General features: G+C 45.3%; 1 protein-coding gene across 1 annotated transcript; it reads right to left on the bottom strand.

The window, feature by feature from the left end:
* Positions 1-1458: 1458 nt before the first annotated feature.
* On the bottom strand, positions 1459-23969 carry tgfbi (transforming growth factor, beta-induced). Its single transcript, XM_079229046.1, has 17 exons — positions 23727-23969; positions 22977-23075; positions 12857-12921; positions 12616-12773; positions 12041-12205; positions 11815-11961; positions 10209-10350; positions 9739-9951; positions 9322-9459; positions 8720-8865; positions 5272-5408; positions 4287-4417; positions 3843-3967; positions 3456-3558; positions 2763-2830; positions 2560-2584; positions 1459-2454 (listed from the first exon to the last, which is right to left on the bottom strand). Exons 1-17 carry the CDS (start codon positions 23837-23839, stop codon positions 2399-2401), a joined length of 2031 nt encoding a protein of 676 aa, XP_079085172.1. The 5' UTR covers positions 23840-23969; the 3' UTR covers positions 1459-2398.
* Between the last annotated feature and the right edge of the window lie 3181 nt (positions 23970-27150).

Raw genomic sequence — 27150 nt, forward strand, 5'->3', positions numbered from 1 at the left:
TCACACGTCTGCACAACAAGGAAACACCATGAACACCTCGCATTACCACAAGTCACCCGGTAGGTCGTCCTCCGTATTTGAAGACGCTCTGTGGATCTTAGAGTCCAGAATGTTCTCCTTTCACTCAGAATAGCTCTTCTGGGATCTCAACTCTCCTTCACAGTTGGGATCCGCTGAACTGGTCCCGCTAGAGTACTTTCCTTTGTAAAGTTCATCAAGTTCCTCTTGTTATAGTGAAGTGTATTCTGCTGAAGTCAAAGTGTTCTGTGATGCCATGATGTCATTGAACAGCTGGAGAGGATCCAAAGAGATGAAGAGAGCTTCTTCAGGGATTCTGCTCTGGACGCTCAGTGGAGGACATGGTCTGGTACGAGCGTCCAGAGGACCTGCTGGACCTGATGGATGTGCTGGACCTGCTGGACCTGATGTATGTGCTGGACCTACTGGACTGATGGACCTGATGGACCTGCTGGACCTGCTGAACCTACTGGACCTGCTGGACCTGCTGGATGTGCTGGACCTGCTGGACCTGATGGACCTGCTGGATGTGCTGGACCTGCTGGACCTACTGGACCTGATGGACCTGCTGGATGTGCTGGACCTACTGGACCTGCTGGACCTGATAAACCTACTGGACCTGATGGACCTGCTGGATGTGCTGGATCTACTGGACCTGCTGGACCTGTTGGACCTGCTGGACCTGATGGACCTGCTGGACCTGTTGGACCTGATGGACTTACTGGACCTGATGGACCTACTGGACCTGCTGGACCTAATGGACCTGCTGGATGTGCTGGACCTGCTGGACCTGATGGACTTACTGGACCTGATGGACCTGCTGGACCTGATGGACTTACTGGACCTGATGGACCTGATGGACCTACTGGACCTGCTGGATGTGCTGGACCTACTGGACCTACTGGACCTGCTGCCACTGAGACCAGACCCCGGATCAGAGGGTGAAATTGGATGGATGGACTTTTCGTGACATACTAATACAAGACGTGCTAATAACTTTATTAAAGATACTCTTCTTTCAGTTGATAATAATTCACATCAACGCTCTCTTCAGCTCAGCAGCATCTGGACTCCATCGGGGGACCCTGATCCAGACCCTGACCCAGACCCTGACCCTGACCCTGATCCCGGCTCTGATCCAGACCCTGACCCAGACCCTGATCCAGACCCTGATCCAGGCCCTAACCCAGACCCTGATCCAGGCCCTGATCCAGATCCAGACCCTGATCCAGGTAGCTCACCTGGCAGAGCGGAGCCCATCGACACCACGGTCTAGTCCAGGTTCTCAGCTGGTCTGGCTCTGACCCACCACCTTCATGAGCCGGGACCCAAATCCAGGAACGTTCTCAACCTCTCAGATGGAATGAAAAGATGGAGCAGCTTGAACCTGAGAGTTCAGGATATGTATTCTATCAAAACACACTTCACACAACTTTTTTGTTTCAGAGCTTATTTTTCGTTTTTATTTTACAAAAACAGAAAGGAAAACATCCGAAAAGGCTCCATGAATTTGTTTGTTTGTTTGAGCTCAGGCCTGCTGACATGCTGCAGGACGACAACAACACACAGGACACAACAACAAAAACACACAAAGGTTTACATGTGAAAGTTCAAACTTTGGATTTTAGAAGTGACAAAGAAACAAAACAGTAAAAAATAATAAAAATACAAAGAAAAACAAATTAATTCTTTCTCCTCAAACTAAAATCCCCCTGAGATCCTGATTCAGCCTTCAGGTGGTAGAACTGGTAGTACTGGTAGTACTGGTAATACTGGTAGAACTGGTTGAACTGGTAGTACTGGTTGAACTAGTAGAACTGGTAGTACTGGTTGAACTGGTAGAACTGGTAGAACTGGTAGTACTGGTTGAACTAGTAGAACTAGTAGTACTGGTTGAACTAGTTGAACTGGTAGTACTGGTAGTACTGGTTGAACTGGTAGTAATGGTTGAACTGGTTGAACTGGTAGTACTGGTAGTACTGGTTGAACTGGTTGAACTGGTAGTAATGGTTTAACTAGTTGAACTGGTAGTAATGGTAGAACTGGTAGAACTGGTCTTGGTCTTCTCCGTAATAACGAGGCCAAACAGAAGGTTTGGAGTCAGACTGTAAAGTCCTCAGAGGTAAATTAGTATTTGTGATTTTGGGCGACACAAAATAAACTAAATTGAATGAACTTGGTCCGATTCACTGAGTGAACTTTGACCTTTTTAGTGGAGGGAAGAAATTGTTTGTTTATTTGTTTGTTGTCATGTTCTAACGGTAATCGGTTGTTTGTCTGATCCGTTCACAGCCGTTCGGTTGGTTTCAGTGAAACAGACTTCAGGGGGAGATTTCCTTTTCTTTGGTTCCTCAGATGTTCTGCTGGGTTCTGCTGGGTTCTACTGGGTCATCGTCCTGCTGGAGCGACTACGGACCACCTTCTGGAACATTTCGTCTGCAGACAGAACACCACGGTTAGACTTCACGGGTTCGGGTTCAGGTTCTGGTTCTGGTTCAGGTTCAGGTTCTGGTTCTGCAGCTAAAACAAGAAGAAACTCACCGTCCCTGTAGCTCTTGGAGTCCGCCTGTGAGACAGATAATTATTATCATCATCATTAGTATAATCATTATGACCATTATTATTATTTATGGAACTACTAGAATTAGACGTCCAAATCAAATGATGCAGATCTCATTATTTTCACTGTCTTCATTGTTTTGTTTGTAAAATGTTTACAGAGGTCAAAGGTCATGTGACTTTACCCTGGAGGAGGCCGGCGGTCTGAAGGCCGCTGCAGGTCCATCCGCCTGCTCTCGGTCCAGCTTCAGAGCTGCAAGAGACAAAAGACAGTTTATTACAACTTATTACAGCTTATTACAGCTTATTACAACTTATTACAGCTTATTACAACTTATTACAGCTTACGACAACTTATTACAACTTATTACAGCTTATTACAGCTTATTTCAACTTATTACAGCTTATTACAGCTTATTACAACTTATTACAGCTTACTACAACTTATTACAGCTTATTACAACTTATTACAGTTTACTACAACTTATTACAGTTTATTACAACTTATTACAGCTTACTTCAACTTATTACAACTATTACAGCTTACTACAACTTATTACAACTTAGTACAACTTATTACAGCTTACTACAACTTATTACAGCTTATTACAGCTTATTACAGTTTATTACAACTTATTACAGCGTATTACAACTTCTCATAACTTCTTATAACTTCTAATAACTTCTCATAACTACTTATAACTTCTTACAATTTCTTATAACGAATTATAACTTCTTATAACTTCTCATAACTTCTTACAACTTCTTATTACTTCTTACGACTTCTTATAACTTTTTATAAGACCCTGAAGCTCTCTTCAGAAGCTGTGATGTCGTGGAGACCCTGAAGCAGTCTGAAGGACTAAAGGCGGACTCACGCAGAGGTCTGATGATGCTGTTGACGGCGTGGACGACTCCGTTGGTCGCCATCAGGTCGGCGTCGGCGACGGGGACTTTGTTGACGTACACGGTGTAGTTACGCTGCAACACAGAGAGCAGCGTCATCATGTGATCAGCTCCCATCAGAGATCAATAACAGAGATCAATAACAGATAACAGAGATCAATAACAGAGATAAATAACAGAGATCAATAACAGATGATGGAGATCAATAACAGAGATCAATAACAGATGATGGAGATCAATAACAGAGATCAAAAACAGAGATCAATAACAGATAACAGAGATCAATAATAGAGATCAATAACAGATAACAGAGATCAATAACAGAGATAAATAACAGAGATCAATAACAGAGGACTGACCACGCCCAGCTCCAGCTTCTCTCCCTGCAGGGGCTGCACTCTGGTGTGAGAGGCCACGCCCCCACTGACCAGAAGCCCCGCCCCCAGGTGGTACCGGAGCACAGCCTGCAGCTGCTGACGGGAACCTGGACACACGCACGCGCACGCGCACGCGCACGCGCACGTTTGTTTTTCAATATTAAACATTCGTTGGAACTGATTTGTAAAGTGAGATATTTGTAATACCTGTAAAGTGATATTCTTTGAGCTGATTCAGTGTGTATTCTGTATATTGATGTACTAGTACACATATCAGTAAGAAGTACTGTGACTGTGACTGTGAACAACATGTCTGCTGAGTGTCTGCAGTGACGCTGCAGACGGCTCGTGTAAACGGAATCGAACAGCCGGCTCTTAGAGTAAACAGGCGGCTCGGCCCAAAGAAGGAGCCTTCCTGGCACTTACGCATCAGCTGGTCGCGCTCGTCCCGAGGGAGGGCGTCGAAGGCGGCGTTGGTCGGGGCGAAGAAGGTCAGCGCCCCCTGCTGGTTGAGCAGCTCCGTCAGGCCGGCGGTTTGCACGGCCCCCACCAGCAGGCTGAAACAGGGAGGCCACAACGTGAGGTCACTTCCTGTACAGGGCCGCGTGAGGTCACTTCCTGTACAGGGCCGCGTGAGGTCACTTCCTGTACAGGGCCGCGTGAGGTCACTTCCTGTACAGGACCGTGTGAGGTCACTTCCTGTACAGGACCGTGTGAGGTCACTTGCTGGTACTGGTGAGTACTGGTGTGTACTGGTGTGTACTGGTGAGTGCTGGTGAGTACTGGTGTGTACTGGTGTGTACTGGTGAGTACTGGTGAGTACTGGTGAGTGCTAGTGTGTATTGGTGAGTGCTGGTGAGTACTGGTGTGTACTGGTAAGTGCTGGTGAGTACTGGTGAGTACTAGTGAGTACTGGTGAGTGCTAGTGTGTACTGGTGAGTGCTGGTGAGTATTGGTGAGTACTGGTGAGAACTGGTGAGTGCTAGTGTGTACTGGTGAGTGCTGGTGTGTACTGGTGAGTGCTGGTGTGTACTGGTGTGTACTGGTGTGTACTGGTGAGTACTGGTGTGTACTGGTGAGTACTGGTGTGTACTGGTAAGTGCTGGTGAGTACTGGTGAGTACTGGTGTGTACTGGTGAGTGCTGGTGTGTACTGGTGAGTACTGGTGAGTGCTGGTGTGTACTGGTGAGTGCTGGTGTGTACTGGTGTGTACTGGTGAGTACTGGTGTGTACTGGTGAGTGCTGGTGTGTACTGGTGAGTGCTGGTGAGTACTTGTGAGTACTGGTGAGAACTGATGAGTGCTGGTATCATCCTGACCATCTGGCTCTGGAAAGGAACCTAGTCTGGAGGTCCTAGTTCAGGATGAGCTCCAGCCTGAATGGATCAGAACATCAGAACCCGTGGTCTCACCTGAAGCGGTCGTCGGCCTTTAGGACGTCCATGACGGTTCCCATCGGCGGCGTGAGCAGCTTGTCCACCGTGAACATGGCGGCGTAGCGTCCCGTCTTATCGTGAGCGGCGATGCAGGCGTTCTCAATGCAAAGGTTCTGCAACACAGAACCGAAGAGCTGAGAGGCTGCAGGGGCTATATATATACGTGTATATATATATATATATATATATATATATATATATATATATATATATATATATATATATATATGTATAAATATACAGTATATTACAAATATAGATAAGTATATAAGTCTGTCTGAAGTAAAGACAGAACTTCTGCTCACACTATCTGTGGGTCTCTGGACTCCACAACACACACACACACACACACACACACACACACACACACACACAGACACACACACACAGACACACACACACAGACACACACACACACACACACAGACAGACAGACAGACAGGCACACAGACACAGACACACACACACACACACACACACACACACACACACACACACACACACACACACACACACACACACACACACACACGTCTGGAAAGATTTAGCCTCCGTGGGAAGCAGGAAACTTCTTGTGGTCTGCAGAATTCATTACTGAGCAGAAATGTGAGCCACCCACGAGTCCAGAACCTGAACCACGTGGAGACCAGAACCTGAACCATGTGGAGACCAGAACCTGAACCATGTGGAGACTAGAACCTGAACCACGTGGAGACCAGCAGAAACCTGAACCATGTGGAGACCAGCAGAAACCTGAACCATGTGGAGACCAGAACCTGAACCACGTGGAGACCAGCAGAAACCTGAACCACGTGGAGACCAGAACCTGAACCATGTGGAGACCAGAACCTGAACCACGTGGAGACCAGCAGAAACCTGAACCACGTTGAGACCAGAACCTGAACCATGTGGAGACCAGAACCTGAACCACGTGAAAACCAGCAGAAACCTGAACCACGTGGAGACCAGAACCTGAACCATGTGGAGACCAGAACCTGAACCACATGGAGACCAGCAGAAACCTGAACCACGTGGAGACCAGAAAACTGAACCACGTGGAGACCAGAACCTGAACCACGTGGAGACCAGCAGAAACCTGAACCACGTGGAGACCAGAAACCTGAACCATGTGGAGACCAGAACCTGAACCATGTGGAGATCAGAACCTGAACCACGTGGAGACCAGCAGAAACCTGAACCACGTGGAGACCAGCAGAAACCTGAACCACGTGGAGACCAGAACCTGAACCATGTGGAGACCAACAGAAACTTGAACCACTTGAACCACAGAGACCAGAAACCAGAGACCAGCAACCAGAGACCAGCAGAGCAACGTCTCCTGGACCTCCAGAGACCAGCAGATCTGCTGATGCTACAGTGGGCCCCCAGCATCATGTGGGTCCTCTGGTCGTCTCTCGGCAGTGATCCACCACAACATGGAGGACTTGGTCTCCTCATGAGGGACTCGGTCAGACCACATTTACTGCGTCGTCCTGCCTTTGAAAAACCTTTTCAAAATGTAGATCAAGTTCTCTGTCACCTCTCAGACTCATCGTAGCTTTGATTATAAAAACCTCACAAATCAAACGTGTTCGGCATCATGAAGACCCGGATCAGCACCACTGGTCCCACACAGAGGACCTGGAGCTCTAGCATGAGTTCAGACAGGAAGACCACCCCCTCACGCTGGACCCCTAGGCCTCTCACCGCTCACCAGCAGCACACATTCCACCATCAGAGGAGGCCCAGTCCCAACGTCCCCCTGAACCCTCAGGGACCCACTGACATCACCTGCTAACTGGTTGAGTGCGAGTGGGAGTTTTTCCTGATCTGATGTGAGGTCCCGGGACAGGGATGTTATGTGTACAGATTGTAAAGCCCTCCGAGGCAAACTTGTATTTGTGATGTTGGGCTGTATAAAATAAACTGAATTGAATTGAATTGAATGTGAACAGATTGTAAAATTTGTATTTGTGATTTTGGGGTATATAAAATAAACTGAATTGAATTGAGAAGCTTCAGGGCTTGATGGTGTGAATATGAATGACAGCACTTTGCTGCAACACATCACGTGACTATTCACTGATTCGAGCGTCTTCCTCACGAGATGAGAAGTCATTTTAAATTATCTATTTACTCGTTTTGGTCAAACTGTCCAGCACCACATCTGCACCTCCAGCAGAACCTCCAGCAGAACCTCCAGCAGAACCTCCAGCCAGCAGCAACTCCAGCAGCACCTCCAGCAGAACCTCCAGCAGAACCTCCAGCAGCACCAGTGTCTGGACTCCTGGGATCTTTTTGTCGCTGCCGCTCATCAGGGCAAACACAACAAGATCTCAAATCTCCTCTTTGAGTTCAAGCCCAAATGATTTCTGTGTAACTCAGGACCGCATCATCGGCATAATAAACCTGAACCACTGATCATCCACAGTCTCTCCAGGTGGAACCAGGTGTGTCACTGAAACCACAACTGCAGTGACCTCGTGAGGTCTCCACTGGAGATGAAGAGGCAGGATCTGTTGCCCGTGGAGACAGACGAGCCGCCCAATCCGCCTGGCAACAGACGGCACAGTCAGACTACATATCTGATCCTCTGACTGGGAGAATAGAAGCGAGTCAGCTTTTATTAATGTGGAAAAAGCCTGAAGTCATTCTGAATGTATTGGAAGGTTTTCTTTCCAGGAAATGAAGATCACAGGTTATTAAAAATAAAACTGTTAGATTCCTCATGTCAGCAGCAGACGAACAAGCTGCTTATTGTTCTGACATGAAACCAGGACGTAATCACATCCAGATGTTTGTCCAACAGAGCTTCACCTGCAGGATCCAGGTCTACACGAGTCCACCAAGACGGACCTGCTGTCCAACAAGACTTCTTTGGTTCGGGGGAATCGAGCCCCCGAGCCTCGTGGGTTTGTTTGGACGGATGTGAAAACAGCAACCGTGCTTTGGTGCAGCCGGACCGAGACCGGCTCTTCAATGAGGTCGTGATCCGGCTGCTAACTCATACTCTGTGGTGCCAAAGGTCTGAGACGATACCCAAAGGTCTGAAACGATACCCAAAGGTCTGAGACAATACCCAAAGATCTGAGACAATACCCAAAGGTCTGAGACGATACCCAAAGGTCTGAGACAATACCCAAAGATCTGAGACGATACCCAAAGCTCTGAGACAATACCCGCTCTCTACACCACCAGGAGAACCCAAGGTCCGGGATCAGGACCAGTAATCCCGTAAAATTGAGGTTTTCATCAGGAATTGTGAATACATTAGCAGTTGTTTGTTGAAGCGCATGAGAGTTATTGTTTGGTTGAGTTTTTAACGAGGTATTGAACCCATAAGACTCGTGGAGTTTCACTGGTTTTGGTACGGACTGGTTCAGTCCGGTTTTCTTGAGGCGAGAAGGCGATCTGGACTCCTTACGTTTCTGTAGACGAACACTCGGAGCTTGAGGCCTCCCAGCGTCTCCAGCTCCTGGCCGTGATACAGAGCCTTAGAGGACAGCTGCTCCTTCAGGATGTGGTTGGTCATCAGCTTCCTGAAGTCCGGCGTCATCGTCGTGTCACTTCCTGTTGGAAGACACGGTCAATAAGACGAGGGCCGCGACTAACAAAAACATTTTGATCGTGTTTTTAAAATGTTTTAGACGTAAAAACTAAATGAAAATGAAACAAATTAGCTTGATAAATATCTTTAAATATGTTTAGTTCACACTTTTATTGAAATTTACCCAACTTCAGTCCTGATCGTAACTAACAAACTGCTTCTGTTGTTTTTATGAAAAGAAAAAAAACATGAAATATTATCTCTAGAATAAATACTCAAACCATTTTGAGGCATCAAACACTGCAGTGCTCCATAATACAGCAGTGATGCCCCTAGTGGACAAACCAGCAATAAAAACTGTAATAAAATCCACAATAACTGAAATATTATATCTACAGACTGAGTGTCTGTACTGAGGCCACAAGGGTTAATACATGGACCTGAGCAGCGTCTTCGGGGTCAATGGTCTGGGGCGTTACCTGTGAAGGCGTCGTTCAGCGGGGTCAGCATGGTCAGCGCCTCGGAGCCGGTCAGGTGGGAGGATAGCCCTGCCTCCACGAACAGCTTGGTCGCCGTGGCAACAGATGAATCCTCAGCCAGCTCCAGTAGAACTTTGGCTGGAAGAGGAGAAGAGAATAGTACTGCAAGTACTGCCCGACTCCAGTCTGTGCTGGGGGTGTGTTGTGTCCCTGATGATGTGGTGTGTTGTGTCCCTGATGATGTGTTCTGTCCCTGATGGTGTGTTCTGTCCCTGATGGTGTGGTGTGTTGTGTCCCTGATGATGTGTTCTATCCCTGATGGTGTGTTCTGTCCCTGATGATGTGGTGTGTTAGCAATACAGCAGTATTAGCATTACTGCTGTACTGCAGTATTAGCAGTACTGCAGTACTCAGTACCTGAGTCGGGGATGAGCAGCTCGTCGATGTGGTGCAGGACCCCGTTGGTCGCCAGCTGGTCCCTCTTGGTGACGATGGCCTTCCCGTTCAGGGTGATCCGGTCCCCGTCACAGCCCACCTCCAGCACGGAGCCCTGCAGGGTCTCCATTGGGGTCCCAGACACGATGGACTCTGCACACTGCATGTGCTTCAGGATGTGGTAGTTCAGCAGGTCTGAGGGGGACATGAGGACACATAAGGACACATGAGGACACAAGAAGACACAAGAGGACACATAAGGACACTGCACGATGGACTCTGCACACTGCATGTGCTTCAGGGTGTGGTAGTTCAGCAGGTCTGTGGGGGGGCATCAGGAGCCGGTTCAGCTGATACTGGTCTGAAACCACGAAGACCAGCAGCAGGAGCAGCAGCTCACCTCTCAGAGCAACGGGGTCTCCCAGGATCCGGTTCAGGATCTCCTGACTCACCTCTCAGAGCAATGGGGTCTCCCAGGATCCGGTTCAGGGTCTCCTGAGGGATCTTCTCGAAGGCCTCGTTGGTGGGAGCGAAGACGGTGTACTGGCCCTCGCTCTCCAGCATGGCGGTCAGACCGGCCGCCGCCATCGCCGTCTGGACGGGAACGAGTCAGGAGGACTACTTTATCTATTGATCTATTGATCACTGATCAACTTGTTGAGGATTGGGTTATGTAAAATACGAGTTCTTTCTCTTTTCTTTTCTAAGTAATTTTCATTCTAAGTTCTTTTCATTTTCTCTTTATGCACTATAACTAAATTGTTTGAGTGAAATAGTATTTTATCACGCTGCATTATAACTAAATTGCTTTAAGTGAAATAGTCTTCTTATCATGCTGCATTATGCTAATTGTTTTGAGTGAAATTGTGCTTAAATACGCTGTAGTACATTCCTGTTATTTTTATGACATTTTTATGACATTTATATATGGTCATATTAGATAGTATCCTGTTGTAGACGGAAGAAAGGTCTAAATATGGTCCTAGTAGATGGTATCCTGTTATATACGGAAGAAAGGTCTAAATATGGTCCTGCTGTTCATCAGCTGACCTTGAGTAGCTTTTGCAGCTGTAACCACAAACACGCTATTGAGCATGTGACCAAGGTCAAAGCAGATTGTAATCACACGCACCGGTTACTCCCACTATGTCTCGACAGAGATCTTCCTATGCACTTGCCTATATATACTGTGATAACTGCGCACTTCTTCAGTTCCTCTTGGGCTCTGTCCCTGAGATGGAACCACTCGGTTTGAGAAATCAAACCGAGTGACTTTCGTATACTTGTAATTACTGGTACCTGTTTCTAAGCGCTGAGGGGTTTTCCCCCAAGACAAAAAAGAAGCGGTTGATGAATTACAATGTGATTTTTACTCTTGTAGTTTTTTAAACATATGATACTGGTGAACTGACTCTTAGCTACTGAGGGGAACTGCTCCAAGTAAAGAAAAAGACTCAGTTATGGTACTGTGTGTATAATGACTCTTGTTGAAAGAAAATGAATACTCTCAAATAAGAGTGTAGAACTCTACTCAATGGGGACTCCCGTTTATTGGAATAAGATAACTTCCAGGTTTTTCGAGACAAAGAAGGTAACACCGGGCCGAGGCCATTGACCAGGGAACACAATCCAGCACGATCCTGCCTCGTTTCCAGATCCAGACAAATGTAAGTAATCATTTGGGTTGCACTGTTTGTAAAACGGTTCATCTTCCTTTCCTTTTAGAGGAAACAGTTCGGTGGAGACGTGGCTCAATAGTACAGGTAGGCGACGGGGAAACTGAACGAATGGGGTTTTTAACATCCGTCATTGTCTCTATAAATTGTAATCGAAAGCAAACTGAGAGGGAAACCTCAGGGTTCTAAAACGGGCGCTCCTTACACGTAGTAGGCACTCCCACTAAGCCCTGACCAGGTCAGGGCCGGTACCGTTACAGACTGATCAATTGATCTATCGATCGATTTATTGACTGATCAATTGATCTATCGATCGATTGATCCAGCGATCTACTGATCTATCGACTGATCTATTGATCGATCGGCTGGTGGCTGAACTCACGCGCAGCGTCTCCAGGTCGTCGTCCACGTCGATGAGCGCGTGCACGTTGTTGGAGATGGCGGTGATGACGCGGTCGACCACGTGCACGATGCCGTTGGTGGCGTGCTGGTCGGGTTTGATCAGCCGAGCACAGTTCACCGTCACGATCTGAGGAGGTGAAGAAGAGCTCTTTAAACCCATCATCATCTTCATCACCATCTTCATCCTCATCCTCATCCTCACCCACCCCGTTGCTGTAGTGGTGGATGTGCACGTGGAAGTCCTGGTACATGGAGGCGAAGGAGGATCCGTGTCTCAGCTCCTCGGAGGTCAGCCGGCGGCTCACCATGTGGTAATGAAGAGCGTTCAGCAGCTCGATGTTCACGTTGCTCACCAGAGCGTCCAGGATCTCCTAACACACGACAACAACAACAACAACAACAACACACTGCGTCACATAGGGGCTGAAGGGGTCGGCAGCTCGATGTTCACGTTTGCTCACCAGAGCGTCCAGGATCTTCTAACACCACGACAACAACAACAACAACAACAACAACAACAACAACAACACACTGCGTCACAAAGGGGCTGAAGGGCACCTGATGTTACTGCAGGAACTAGGGTTTACTCCATGTGTGCTAGTGCATTGTGGTTACTGCTCTTAATGTAGTATTATTACTGCTCTTAAAGTAGTATTACTGCTCTTAAAGTAGTATTACTATCTTTGAGGCAGTAATACTGGTCACTGTTTCAACAAACACAGGATAAATAGTGTATTTGTGGGGACTATTTCCAGCGGCGGATGCGTGCGCACTGACTGACCGTGGGCAGGGCGGCCCACGCCTCATTGCTCGGGGCGAAGAAGGTGAAGCTGCCGGGTCCCTCCACCTCCTCCCTCAGCTGGGCGCGCTCAGAGTACATCTGAGTGGTGGAGGCGCCCACCACGCCGAGCGTGTCGTAGATGTTCACCAGAGGCAGCGCTGCAAGGAGACCAGAGAGGGAGGTCAGAGGTCATCTGAGCTACAGGTCAGAGGTCATCTGAGCTACAGGTCAGAGGTCATACCAGCAGGACAGCCCTTCTCTCCAGGGATCTTCTCATAGCCAGGACAGCACTCATAGGTGATCATCCTGCAGCCGAGACACAAGAGGACACATGGACACAAAAAAAAGGACACAAAAAGGACACAAGAGGACACAAGAAGGATACATGAGGACACATGAGGACACAAGAAGGATACATGAGGACACATGAGGACACAAGAAGGATACATGAGGACACAAAAAGGACACAAGAGGACACAAGAAGGATACATGAGAACACAACAAGGATACATGAGGACAAAAGAAGGATACATGAGGACACATGAGGACACAAGAAGGATACATGAGGACAAAAGAAGGATACATGAGGACACATGAGGACACAAGAAGGATACATGAGGACACATGAGGGAACATGAAGGACACATGAGGATATAAGACTGTAGCTCAGGGGGATGAGTGGTTGTCCCGCAACCACAAGGTAGCCGCTTCGATCCCCTGTCCCCCCATAGCTCACATGCCGAAGTGTCCCTGAGCAAGACACTGAACCCCTAACTGTTCCCCGGCCGCCTCACAGGGCTGCCCACTGCTCCCTCTCCAGGGATGGGTCAAATGCAGAGAAGAATTTCCCCAAGGGGATTAATAAGGATAATTTATATTTCTGAGGAGGACACATCCTGTCCACTTCTCACAGGTTTCTGCCTCAGCAGGAAGCTGAGCTCCATAAAGCTGAGAGTTTCCGCCTGGTGAGCTGTAATGTTGATGCTTCAGGAGACACATGCATTCCTGTCTGAGTGTAATGATGCTCATAAAGTTATGCAGCAGAGTTTCCATGAGGTCTTAAACAAGAGCTTCCAGTTTACATGAGCGTGTTTATCAGAGGAAGCCTTGTTTAGAGTCTCTGGACCGGAGCCTCGTGAACCGGTGGACCGGATCTTTGCTTGTTTATTTCCTTCAGCACGTCAGACTCACTAACCGCAGCTCCTGATTGGTCCTCCAGCGGCCAATGAGAGCTCTTGTTCAGGAACGTGTCAGAGATGAAGTCAACAACACAACAGCTGAGAGCAAATTTGAAGACATGAAGGCAACATTTATGAAAAAGGTCCGGTATCAACTTCACACACATCCTGACCAATGGATTGCATGACTATGAACCATATTTCATGACTTTAAACCACATCTCCATGACTTTAAACCATATTTCCATGACTTTAAACCATATTTCATGACTTTAAACCACATTTCCATGACTTAAAACCACATTTCCATGACTTTAAACCACATTCCATGACTATAAACCATATTTCATGACTTTAAACCACATTTCCATGACTTTAAACCACATTCCATGCCTTTAAACCATATTTCATGACTTTAAAACACATCTCCATGACTTTAAACCATATTCCATGACTTTAAACCATATTTCATGACTATAAACCATATTCCATGACTTTAAACCATATTTCATGACTTTAAACCACATCTCCATGACTTAAAACCATATTTCCATGACTTTAAACCACATCTCCATGACTTTAAATCATATTTCCATGACTTTAAACCATATTTCATGACTTTAAACCACATCTCCATGACTTTAAACCATGTTTCCATGACTTTAAACCATATTTCATGACTTTGAACCACATCTCCATGACTTTAAACCACATCTCCATGACTTTAAACCATATTTCATGACTTTAAACCACATTTCATGACTTTAAACCACATTCCATGACTTTAAACCATATTCCATGACTTTAAACCATATTTCATGACTATAAACCATATTCCATGACTTTAAACCATATTTCATGACTTTAAACCACATCTCCATGACTTTAAACCATATTTCCATGACTTTAAACCACATCTCCATGACTTTAAATCATATTTCCATGACTTTAAACCATATTTCATGACTTTAAACCACATCTCCATGACTTTAAACCATATTTCATGACTTTAAACCACATTCCATGACTTTAAACCACATCTCCATGACTTTAAACCATATTTCATGACTTTAAACCACAAATCCATGACTTTAAACCACATCTCCATGACCTTAAAACACATCTCCATGACTTTAAACCATATTTCATGACTTTAAACCACATTCCATGACTTTAAACCACATCTCCATGACTTTAAACCATATTTCATGACTTTAAACCACATCTCCATGACTTTAAACCATATTTCCATGACTTTAAACCACATCTCCATGACTTTAAATAATATTTCCATGACTTTAAACCATATTTCATGACTTTAAACCACATTCCATGACTTTAAACCATATGTTATGACTTTAAGCCATATTTCATGACTTTAAACCACATTTCCATGACTTTAAACTATATTCCATGACTTTAAACCACATATCCATGACTTTAAACCATATTTCATGACTTTAAACCACATCTCCATGACTTTAAACCATATTTCATGACTTTAAACCACATTCCATGACTTTAAACCACATCTCCATGACTTTAAACCATATTTCATGACTTTAAACCACATTCCATGACTTTAAACCATATTTCATGACTTTAAACCACATCTCCATGACTTTAAACCATATTTCCATGACTTTATACCATATTTCATGACTTTAAACCACATTCCATGACTTTAAACCACATGTCCATGACTTTAAACCACATTTCCATGACTTTAAACCATATTCCATGACTTTAAACCACATATCCATGACTTTAAACCATATTTCATGACTTTAAACCACATCTCCATGACTTTAAACCACATCTCCATGACTATAAACCACATTTCCATGACTTTAAACCATATTTCCATGACTTTAAACCACATCTCCATGACTTTAAACCATATTTCTATGACTTTAAACCATATTTCATGACTTTTAACCACATTTCCATGACTTTAAACCACATCTCCAATGACTTTAAACCACATCTCCATGACTTTAAACCATATTTCATGACTTTAAACCACATTCCATGACTTTAAACCATATTTCATGACTTTAAACCACATTTCCATGACTTTAAACCATATTTCCATGACTTTAAACCATATTTCATGACTTTAAACCACATCTCCATGACTTTAAACCATATTTCCATGACTTTAAACCATATTTCATGACTTTAAACCACATTCCATGACTTTAAACCATATGTTATGACTTTAAACCATATTTCATGACTTTAAACCACATCTCCATGACTTTAAACCACATCTCCATGACTATAAACCACATTTCCATGACTTTAAACCATATTTCATGACTTTAAACCACATCTCCATGACTTTAAACCATATTTCTATGACTTTAAACCATATTTCATGACTTTTAACCACATTTCCATGACTTTAAACCACATCTCCAATGACTTTAAACCACATCTCCATGACTTTAAACCATATTTCATGACTTTAAACCACATTCCATGACTTTAAACCATATTTTTAATGACTTTAAACCATATCTCCAGGACTTTAAACCACATCTCCATGACTTTAAACCATATTTCCATGACTTTAAACCATATTTCATGACTTTAAACCACATTCCATGACTTTAAACCACATTCCATGACTTTAAACCACATATCCATGACTTTAAACCATATTCCATGACTTTAAACCATATTTCATGACTTTAAACCACATATCCATGACTTTAAACCATATTCCATGACTTTAAACCACATCTCCATGACTTTAAACCACATCTCCATGACTATAAACCATATTTCATGACTTTAAACCCTATTTCATGACTTTAAACCACATTCCATGACTTTAAACCATATGTCATGACTTTAAACCACATCTCCATGACTTTAAACCACATTCCATGACTTTAAACCATATTTCCATGACTTTAAACCATATTTCATGACTTTAAACCACATCTCCATGACTTTAAACCACATTCCATGACTTTAAACCATATTTCATGACTTTAAACCATATCCCATGACTTTAAACCATATGTCATGACTATAAACCATATTCCATGACTTTAAACCATATGTCATGACTATAAACCATATTCCATGACTTTAAACCATATTTCATGACTTTAAACCACATATCCATGACTTTTCCAGGTTTTCCATGACCGTCAACTTCATGCTGAGGATGAAACGTTAAAGATGAGACAGCTGTAACCACGGTAACTGTACACAACAACAACAACGATGGAGGCAGCAGGAGGACCCTCACATGTGGGCTCAGCGGAGCGCGGAGGCACGACTTCCTGCAGAGGTTTCCATCATAAATGTCTCTCAGCCGTCTGGGCTCATAAAGCTAATTTCCTCTGAGAGAAGAAGAATCCAGACCAGACTCCTGACAGGGACCCACCAGCCCCGCCAGGACCAACACGAGCCCACCAGGAGCCTGCAGCCCCCCCGGCCCACCAGGGGCCTGCAGCCCCCCCCGGCCCAACACGAGCCCACCAGGAGCCTGCAGCCCCCCCGGCCCACCAGGAGCCTGCAGGAGCCTGCAGCCCCCCCGTCCCACCAGGAGCCTGCAGGAGCCTGCAGCCCCCCCGGCCCACCAGGGGCCTGCAGCCCCCCCCGGCCCAACACGAGCCCACCAGGAGCCTGCAGCCCCCCCCGGCCCAACACGAGCCCACCAGGGGCCTGCAGCCCCCCCCGGCCCAACACGAGCCCACCAGGAGCCTGCAGCCCCCCCGTCACACCAGGAGCCTGCAGGAGCCTGCAGCCCCCCCGGCCCAACACGAGCCTGCAGCCCCCCGGCCCACTAGGAGCCTGCAGCCCCCCGTCCCACCAGGAGCCTGCAGCACCCCGTCACACCAGGAGCCTGCAGAAGCCTGCAGCCCCACGGCCCACCAGGAGCCTGCAGCCCCCCGGCGCAGGAGCTGTCATATGTCTCATATCTGATGTCTCACGGAAACATAATCTTATAATAATATTATTATAATAATAATAACAGAATCTCAAAGAATACCGTGATCCAGACTTGTAGACCGGCGGTTAGAGAGCCGACCCGCCGGACTCACAACAAGAGAATGAACTGAGAGACATGAAGTCAAACTCAACAAGGAAACAATGAAAATACTCACTGTTATGCAGATGATACTCAATTATATCTATTGATATATCTAGTATTAAATATATATAATATCTATATTACCCCACTAGAGCTCATCTGGGCCGACTAGAATAACTTCAGTTTTGTCTGAGTTTAACATACTGCTCTTATTGTAGTATTACTGTAGTGTTACTGCTCTTATTGTCGTATTACTGTAGTATTACTGCTCTTATTGTAGTATTACTGCTCTTCTTGTAGTATTACTGCTCTTAATGTAGTATTACTGCTCTCTCTCTCTGCTTCCTGTCAGGCTGAAGCTGGATGTTTCTGGAACGTTTCCCTCGCTCTGTTTGTTTTGTCAGAAATCCACGGCGGCCATCTTTGTTTATGTGGAGACCAAACGGGAGTCGAGTTTCCATCTGGTTTAATAATCAGTCCAGTGTGAGGACACACACACACACACACACACACACACACACACACACACACACACACACACACACACACACAAACACACACACACACACACACACACACACACACACACACACACACACACACACACACACACACACACACGTTATTGCCGGTGTGATTGGAGGCTGCAGGAGTTCTGGAATCGTTCCTTCTTCTGTATCCAGACGATGCATTTAATTTAATTAAAGAAGTGGTAATTAACATCCAATCATTAATACCTGATCAATAACTATCATCTACATATAGATATGGAGGAGTAATAAACATCCAGATCATTAACATTGGATCAATAAATATCATCATACAGAAATAGATACGTCTATAACAGGTAAACTCTGTTAGCACTGTTAGTACTGTTAGCTCAGCCCTCGGCATTTTGAGAGCCATAAAGAGGCAATCACATTCCATGACTATAAACCATGTTTCATGACTTTAAACCATGTTTCATGACTTTAAACCACATTTCCATGACTTTAAACCACATTTCATGACTTCAAACCATGTTTCATGACTTTAAACCACATTTCCATGACTTTAAACCACATTTCATGACTTTAAACCATATTTCATGACTTTAAACCATGTTTCATGACTTTAAACCACATTTCCATGACTTTAAACCACATTTCATGACTTTAAACCACATTTCCATGACTTTAAACCATATTCCATGACTTTAAACCACGTTTCATGACTTTAAACCACATTTCCATGACTTTAAACCACATTTCATGACTTTAAACCATGTTTCATGACTTCAAACCATGTTTCATGACTTTAAACCACATTCCATGACTTTAAACCACATCTCCATGACTATGAACCATATTCCATGACTTTAAACCACATCTCCATGACTTTAAACCATATTTCATGACTTTAAACCATGTTTCATGACTTCAAACCATATTTCATGACTTTAAACCACATTTCCATGACTTTAAACCATATTTCATGACTTCAAACCATATTTCATGACTTTAAACCACATTTCCATGACTTTAAACCATATTTCATGACTTTAAACCATATTTCATGACTTTAAACCATATTTCATGACTTCAAACCATATTTCATGACTTTAAACCACATTTCCATGACTTTAAACCACAATTCATGACTTTAAACCACATCTCCATGACTATGAACCATATTTCATGACTTTAAACCACATCTCCATGACTTTAAACTATATTTCATAACTTTAAACCACATTCCATGGCTTTAAACCATATTTCATGACTTTAAACCACATTCCATGACTTTAAACCACCCAATCGAAAAACTCCCTGGTTCCACAGAAGAGGAGCTTCTGCTATGAGTTCTCTAGTGGGGTAATATGGTACTATAATCTCTCTAGTGGGGTAAAATGGTACTATAATCTCTCTAGTGGGGTAATGTAGTACTATGAGCTCTCTAGTGGGGTAATATGGTACTATGAGCTCTCTAGTGGGGTAATATGGTACTATGAACTCTCTAGTGGGTAATATGGTACTATGAGCTCTAGTGGGGTAATATGGTACTATGAGCTCTCTAGTGGGGTAATATGGTACTATGAGCTCTCTAGTGGGGTAATGTAGTACTATGAGCTCTCTAGTGGGGTAATATGGTACTATGAGCTCTCTAGTGGGGTAATATGGTACTATGAGCTCTCTAGTGGGGTACTATGGTACTATGAGCTCTCTAGTGGGGTAATATGGTACTATGAGCTCTCTAGTGGGGTAATATGGTACTATGAGCTCTCTAGTGGGGTAATGTAGTACTATGAGCGCTCTAGTGGGGTAATATGGTACTATAATCTCTCTAGTGGGGTAATGTAGTACTATGAGCTCTCTAGTGGGGTACTATGGTACTATGAGCTCTAGAGAACTCATAGCAGAGCCTTGCGTTATCAAGCTCCTCTTCTGTGGAACCGGCCTTCACTGTCGGTCTCTGGTGACCTTTGACCTCCTCAGAAACTCGCTGACACACAAACAGGACAAAGACAGGACTCACACACGTAAATCTAATTAAACTGTCACAGATAAAACCCAGTGTGTGTGTGTGTGTGTGTGTGTGTGTGTGTGTGTGTGTGTGTGTGTGTGTGTGTGTGTGTGTGTGTGTGTGTGTGTGCGTGCGTGTGTGTGTGTGTGTGTGTGTGTGTGTGTGTGTGTGTGTTGAACTCGTCTGGACTGACGGACACTAAGATGAAACCTCTTCCTCACTAACAAACACTCTCTAACTCTCTTAAGTGTCTGTCATCAATATCATCATCATCATCATCATCATCATCATCATCATCATCATCATCATCATCATCATCTTAATTATTCATAATTAAGTCAAACTACATTCTTCTAGAAGTCTAGTTGTTGTTTCTGTGTCGTGTCAATCACTTCTTCTGCGCTGCCTTTAAATGTAGTTCATGTTTAAATGTGCAGAAGCTTCAGAACCTGGACCTCCTCAGAACCTGGACCTCCTCAGAACCTAACCCTCCTCAGAACCTGGACCTCCTCAGAACCTAACCCTCCTCAGAACCTGGACCTCCTCAGAACCTGGACCTCCTCAGAACCTAACCCTCCTCAGAACCTGGACCTCCTCAGAACCTGGACCTCCTCAGAACCTAACCCTCCTCAGAACCTGGACCTCCTCAGAACCTGGACCTCCTCAGAACCTAACCCTCCTCAGAACCTGGACCTCCTCAGAACCTAACCCTCCTCAGAACCAGAACAGTCGGTATACTACAGACAGTTTAAACTACAGTCGGTTTGAACTACATAAGGTTTGAACCACAGCCAGTTGAAACCACAGACATGTGAACCACAAACAGTTGAAACACCAGACAGTTGAAACAACAGACAGTTAAAACCACAGACAGTTGAAACCACAGACAGCTGAAACCACAGACAGGTGAAACAACAGACAGGTGAAACCACAGACAGTTGAAACAACAGACAGGTGGACCACAGACAGTTAAAACAACGACAGGTGAAACCACAGACAGGTGAAACAACAGACAGGTGAAACCACAGCCAGTTGAAACCACAGACATGTGAAACACAAACAGTTGAAACAACAGACTGTTTAAACAACAGACAGGTGGACGACAGACAGGTGGACGACAGACAGGTGGACTACAGACGGTTGAAACAACAGACAGGTGCAGCACAGACACAGGCAGTTGGACAACAGACAGTTGAAACAACAGACAGTTAAAACCACAGACAGTTGAAACCACAGACAGCTGAAACCACAGACAGGTGAAACCACAGACAGGTGAAACCACAGACAGGTGAAACAACAGACAGGTGGACCACAGACGGTTGAAACCACAGACAGGTGGACCACAGACACAGACAGTTGAAACCACAGACGGTTGAAACCACAGACGGTTGAAACAACGACAAGTGAAACAACGACAGGTGAAACCACAGACGGTTGAAACAACGACAGGTGAAACCACAGACAGGTGAAACAACAGACAGGTGAAACCACAGACGGTTGAAACAACGACCGGTGAAACCACAGACAGGTGAAACAACAGACAGGTGAAACCACAGCCAGTTGAAACCACAGACATGTGAACCACAAACAGTTTAAACAACAGACTGTTTAAACCACAGACAGGTGAAACAACAGACAGGTGAAACCACAGACAGTTGAAACAACAGACAGGTGGACCACAGACAGTTGAAACAACGACAGGTGAAACCACAGACAGGTGAAACAACAGACAGTTGAAACCACAGACAGGTGGACCACAGACAGGTGAAACCACAGACGGTTGAAATAACGACAGATGAAACCACAGACAGGTGAAACAACAGACAGGTGAAACCACAGACAGTTGAAACAACAGACAGGTGGACCACAGACGGTTGAAACAACAACAGGTGAAACCACAGACAGGTGAAACCACAGACAGGTGAACAGCAGACACAGACAGGTGAAACCACAGGCGGTTGAAACAATGACAGGTGAAACCACAGACAGGTGAAACAACAGACAGGTGGAAACCACAGACAGGTGAAACCACAGACAGTTGAAACAACAGACAGGTGGACCACAGACAGTTGAAACAACAGACAGGTGGACCACAGACTGTTGAAACCACAGACGGGTGAAACCACAGACAGGTGAAACCACAGACAGGTGAAACCACAGACAGGTGGACCACAGACGGTTGTAACCACAGACAGGTGAAACCACAGACAGGTGGACCACAGACGGTTGAAACCACAGACTGGTGGACCACAGACGGTTGTAACCACAGACAGGTGAAACCACAGACAGGTGAAACCACAGACTGGTGGACCACAGACGGTTGTAACCACAGACAGGTGAAACCACAGACGGTTGAAACCACAGGCGGTTGTAACCACAGACGGTTGTAACCACAGACAGGTGGACCACAGACGGTTGAAACCACAGACAGGTGAAACCACAGACTGGTGGACCACAGACAGGTGGACCACAGACAGTTGAAACCACAGACGGTTGTAACCACAGACAGGTGAAACCACAGACGGTTGAAACCACAGACGGTTGAAACCACAGACGGTTGTAACCACAGACAGGTGGACCACAGACAGGTGGACCACAGACAGGTGCAGCACAGACGGCAGACTCACGTGGGCTTCCCACAGATCTTGCGGTGGTACCACTGCTTGCAGTTGGTGAAGTATTTCTTGTTGGTGCCTTTGAGCTGCTGCATCGCACACACGTTAGGTCTGGAACAGAGTTTAATATTCATAATCACATTAATAACATAAGGAATATAAACTCACCTGAAACGTCGTTGTTTAAAGGCTCATTAACAAGTCATAGAATACCATTTATGACACGTCATGAATCACATGTCAACGATCCGAGCTTTTCTCTACTCAAGGACTTGGCTTATGATTTATGGATTATTATTTATGATTTATGACTTGTGATTCCTGATTTAATATGTATTACTTATTATTCATGACTTATGACACATGACTTGTGAAACATGACTTGTGATGGATGACTTATTATCTATGACTCATGACCTATGATTTTTTAATTATGACTTATGACAGCTCACAGGAAAAACCGTAAAGTTTCCGTTTAGTCTTCAGACAGAAACACAGAAAGATGAAAGACTACATGCTTTTAAGGTGGACTGATGACGTCATCTGCTCTACAATAACTCTAAAACGTGTTACAGGTTTACAGCTCGTGTAATAAATCAATGAAGTTATTAATGTCTGCTTTGACCACTGAGAGGCGGAACCAATAAAGAAGATTCTGAATTTATAGCACGGAAGGAAATACATGTGACAATAAAACCACCGTTCATTGCAGTCCCGTAGGAATACGCAGATTGAGCTCGGCTCGGCTCGGGTAAAACTCACCCCTGCTGCCGGCCTCTGATCCGGCTGTGCTGCAGGACCGCCTGGTACGGAGACCGGGCCACGCAGACCGTCAGGACCAGGGACAGACCCAGAACCAGCACGCACACCCTCATCTTCTGCTTCTGCTTCTCTTTCTCCTTCTCCTTCTACTAATTCTACTTCTCTTTCTCCTACTTCTTCTTCTTCTACTTCTTCTTCTACTTCTTCTTCTTCTACTTCTCCTTCTCCGCAGCCCGCGGTGCCTCCAGGATCCAGGAGGGGAGAGATTTATAAACCAGAGAGGAGGAGGAGAAGGAGGAGGAGGAAGAGAAAGAAGAGGAGGAAGAGGAGGAGGAGACATTGAAGAAACGAACTCCTTCAGTTCAGTCAAATATAATGTTAAAGTTGAAAGTTCAAGAAGCAAACAAGCTAAATAAATACACACACAAACAAACACAGTTCATTCATGATTTTTTTTTGAAGTAAATAAAAAGTAACAATAACAAACAAACACAACAACTACAAAATAAACAAAAGAGAAGAAGAACATAAAGGAAGACGGACATAACCAAAGAAAAACACAAACAAACAAAGGAGTCTGAAGGGTCCTAAAAGGCCACCGTACAGAGACTACACTTTACCAGGACCAGAGTCCTGAAGGACCAGACAAAGAGAACCAGAGTCCCGAAGGACCAGACATAGTGGACCAGACATAGTGGACCAGACATAGAGGACCAGACATAGAGGACCAGACATAGAGGACCAGAGTCCCGAAGGACCAGACATAGTGGACCAGACATAGTGGACCAGACATAGAGGACCAGACATAGAGGACCAGACATAGAGGACCAGAGTCCCGAAGGACCAGACATAGTGGACCAGACATAGAGGACCAGACATAGAGGACCAGACATAGAGAACCAGAGTCCCGAAGGACCAGACATAGTGGACCAGACATAGTGGACCAGACATAGAGGACCAGACATAGAGGACCAGACATAGAGGACCAGAGTCCCGAAGGACCAGACATAGTGGACCAGACATAGAGGACCAGACATAGAGGACCAGACATAGTGGACCAGACATAGAGGACCAGACATAGAGGACCAGACATAGAGGACCAGACATAGAGGACCAGAGTCCCGAAGGACCAGACATAGTGGACCAGACATAGAGGACCAGAAATAGTGGACCAAATACCTTGAAGGACCAGACATAGAGGACCAGACATAGAGGACCAGACATAGAGGACCAGACATAGTGGACCAGACATAGAGGACCAGACATAGAGGACCAGAGTCCCGAAGGAACAGACATAGTGGACCAGACATAGTGGACCAGACATAGTGGACCAGACATAGAGGACCAGACATAGTGGACCAGACATAGAGGACCAGACATAGAGGACCAGACATAGAGGACCAGACATAGAGGACCAGAGTCCCGAAGGACCAGACATAGTGGACCAGACATAGAGGACCAGAAATAGTGGACCAGATACCTTGAAGGACCAGACATAGAGGACCAGACATAGAGGACCAGACATAGTGGACCAGACATAGAGGACCAGACATAGAGGACCAGACATAGAGGACCAGACATAGTGGACCAGACATAGAGGACCAGAGATAGAGGACCAGAGTCCCGAAGGAACAGACATAGTGGACCAGACATAGTGGACCAGACATAGTGGACCAGAGTCCCTGGAGGACCAGACATAGTGGACCAGACATAGAGGACCAGAGTCCTGAAGGACCAGACATAGTGGACCAGAGTCCCTGAAGGACCAGACATAGAGGACCAGACATAGGGGACCAGAGTCCCGAAGGACCAGACATAGTGGACCAGACATAGAGGACCAGAGTCCTGAAGGACCAGACATAGTGGACCAGAGTCTCTGAAGGACCAGACATAGTGGACCAGACATAGAGGACCAGACATAGTGGACCAGACATAGAGGACCAGACATAGAGGACCAGAGTCCCGAAGGACCAGCTATAGTGGACCAGACATAGAGGACCAGACATAGTGGACCAGAGACCTTGAAGGACCAGACATAGAGGACCAGACATAGAGGACCAGACATAGTGGACCAGACATAGAGGACCAGACATAGAGGACCAGACATAGAGGACCAGAGTCCCGAAGGACCAGACACAGTGGACCAGACATAGAGGACCAGATATAGTGGACCAGAGACCTTGAAGGACCAGACATAGAGGACCAGACATAGAGGACCAGAGTCCCGAAGGACCAGACATAGTGGACCAGACATAGAGGACCAGACATAGTGGACCAGACATAGTGGACCAGAGTCCCTGGAGGACCAGACATAGAGGACCAGAGTCCCTGAAGGACCAGACATAGAGGACCAGAGTCCCTGAAGGACCAGACATAGTGGACCAGACATAGAGGACCAGAGTCCCTGAAGGACCAGACATAGTGGACCAGACATAGAGGACCAGAGTCCCTGAAGGACCAGACATAGTGGACCAGATATAGAGGACCAGAGTCCCTGAAGGACCAGACATAGTGGACCAGACATAGAGGACCGGAGTCCCTGACGGACCAGACATAGAGGTACAGAGTCCTGAAGAACCAGACATAGAGGACCAGGGTCCTGAAGAACCAGACATAGCACCAGACTACAGACACAGAGACGAAGGCGCTGAGCGTCTGCAGGGCGACATGAAACAAAGCAGACGCTTAATGTGCAGAGACAGTAACATAGCAGGAAGTGTGTGTGTGTGTGTGTGTGTGTGTGTGTGTGTGTGTGTGTGTGTGTGTGTGTGAGTCATCATGTGCTCACGTGCCTCATCTCTGCAATGAAGCTCCTTAAAATGAGAAATATGTACTTAAAGTACCAAAAGTACTTGTTGGGCAGAGTTATATATTTTTGTGGAAAATATAATAATATATATATAATATAACTTTGTGCCATGGAGCTGATGCTACACTGGTTTTCACAGTAAAGGTCTTTGTGCCATGGAGAACATGTGATGAGCAGAACATCTGTAGAGAACATGTGATGAGAACATGTGATGAGAACATGTGATGAGCAGAACATCTGTCGAGAACATGTGATGAGAACATGTGATGAGAACATGTAATGAGCAGAACATCTGTAGAGAACGTGTGATGAGAACATGTGATGAGCAGAACATCTGTAGAGAACGTGTGATGAGAACATGTGATGAGAACATGTGATGAGCAGAACATCTGTCGAGAACATGTGATGAGAACATGTGATGAGAACATGTAATGAGAACATGTGATGAGCAGAACATCTGTAGAGAACGTGTGATGAGAACATGATGAGAACATGTGATGAGAACATGTGATGAGAACATGTGATGAGCATAACATCTGTAGAGAACATGTGATGAGAACATGTGATGAGAACATGTGATGAGCAGAACATCTGTAGAGAACATGTGATGAGCAG

The sequence above is a fragment of the Taurulus bubalis genome, assembly GCF_910589615.1.
Source record: "Taurulus bubalis genome assembly, chromosome: 13".
Taxonomy (NCBI): domain Eukaryota; kingdom Metazoa; phylum Chordata; class Actinopteri; order Perciformes; family Cottidae; genus Taurulus; species Taurulus bubalis.

Bases quoted from the DNA above. Each gene is read 5' to 3' on its own strand.
- tgfbi (XM_079229046.1), bottom strand. From the start codon at position 23,839: ATGAGGGTGTGCGTGCTGGTTCTGGGTCTGTCCCTGGTCCTGACGGTC. The intron at 11,962-12,040 runs GTGGGTGAGGAT...TCACCTCCTCAG, and splicing joins TCCACCACTACAGCAACGGG to ATCGTGACGGTGAACTGTGC. The intron at 2,455-2,559 runs GTGAGTTTCTTC...TTCTGTCTGCAG, and splicing joins CTCCAAGAGCTACAGGGACG to ACGAAATGTTCCAGAAGGTG.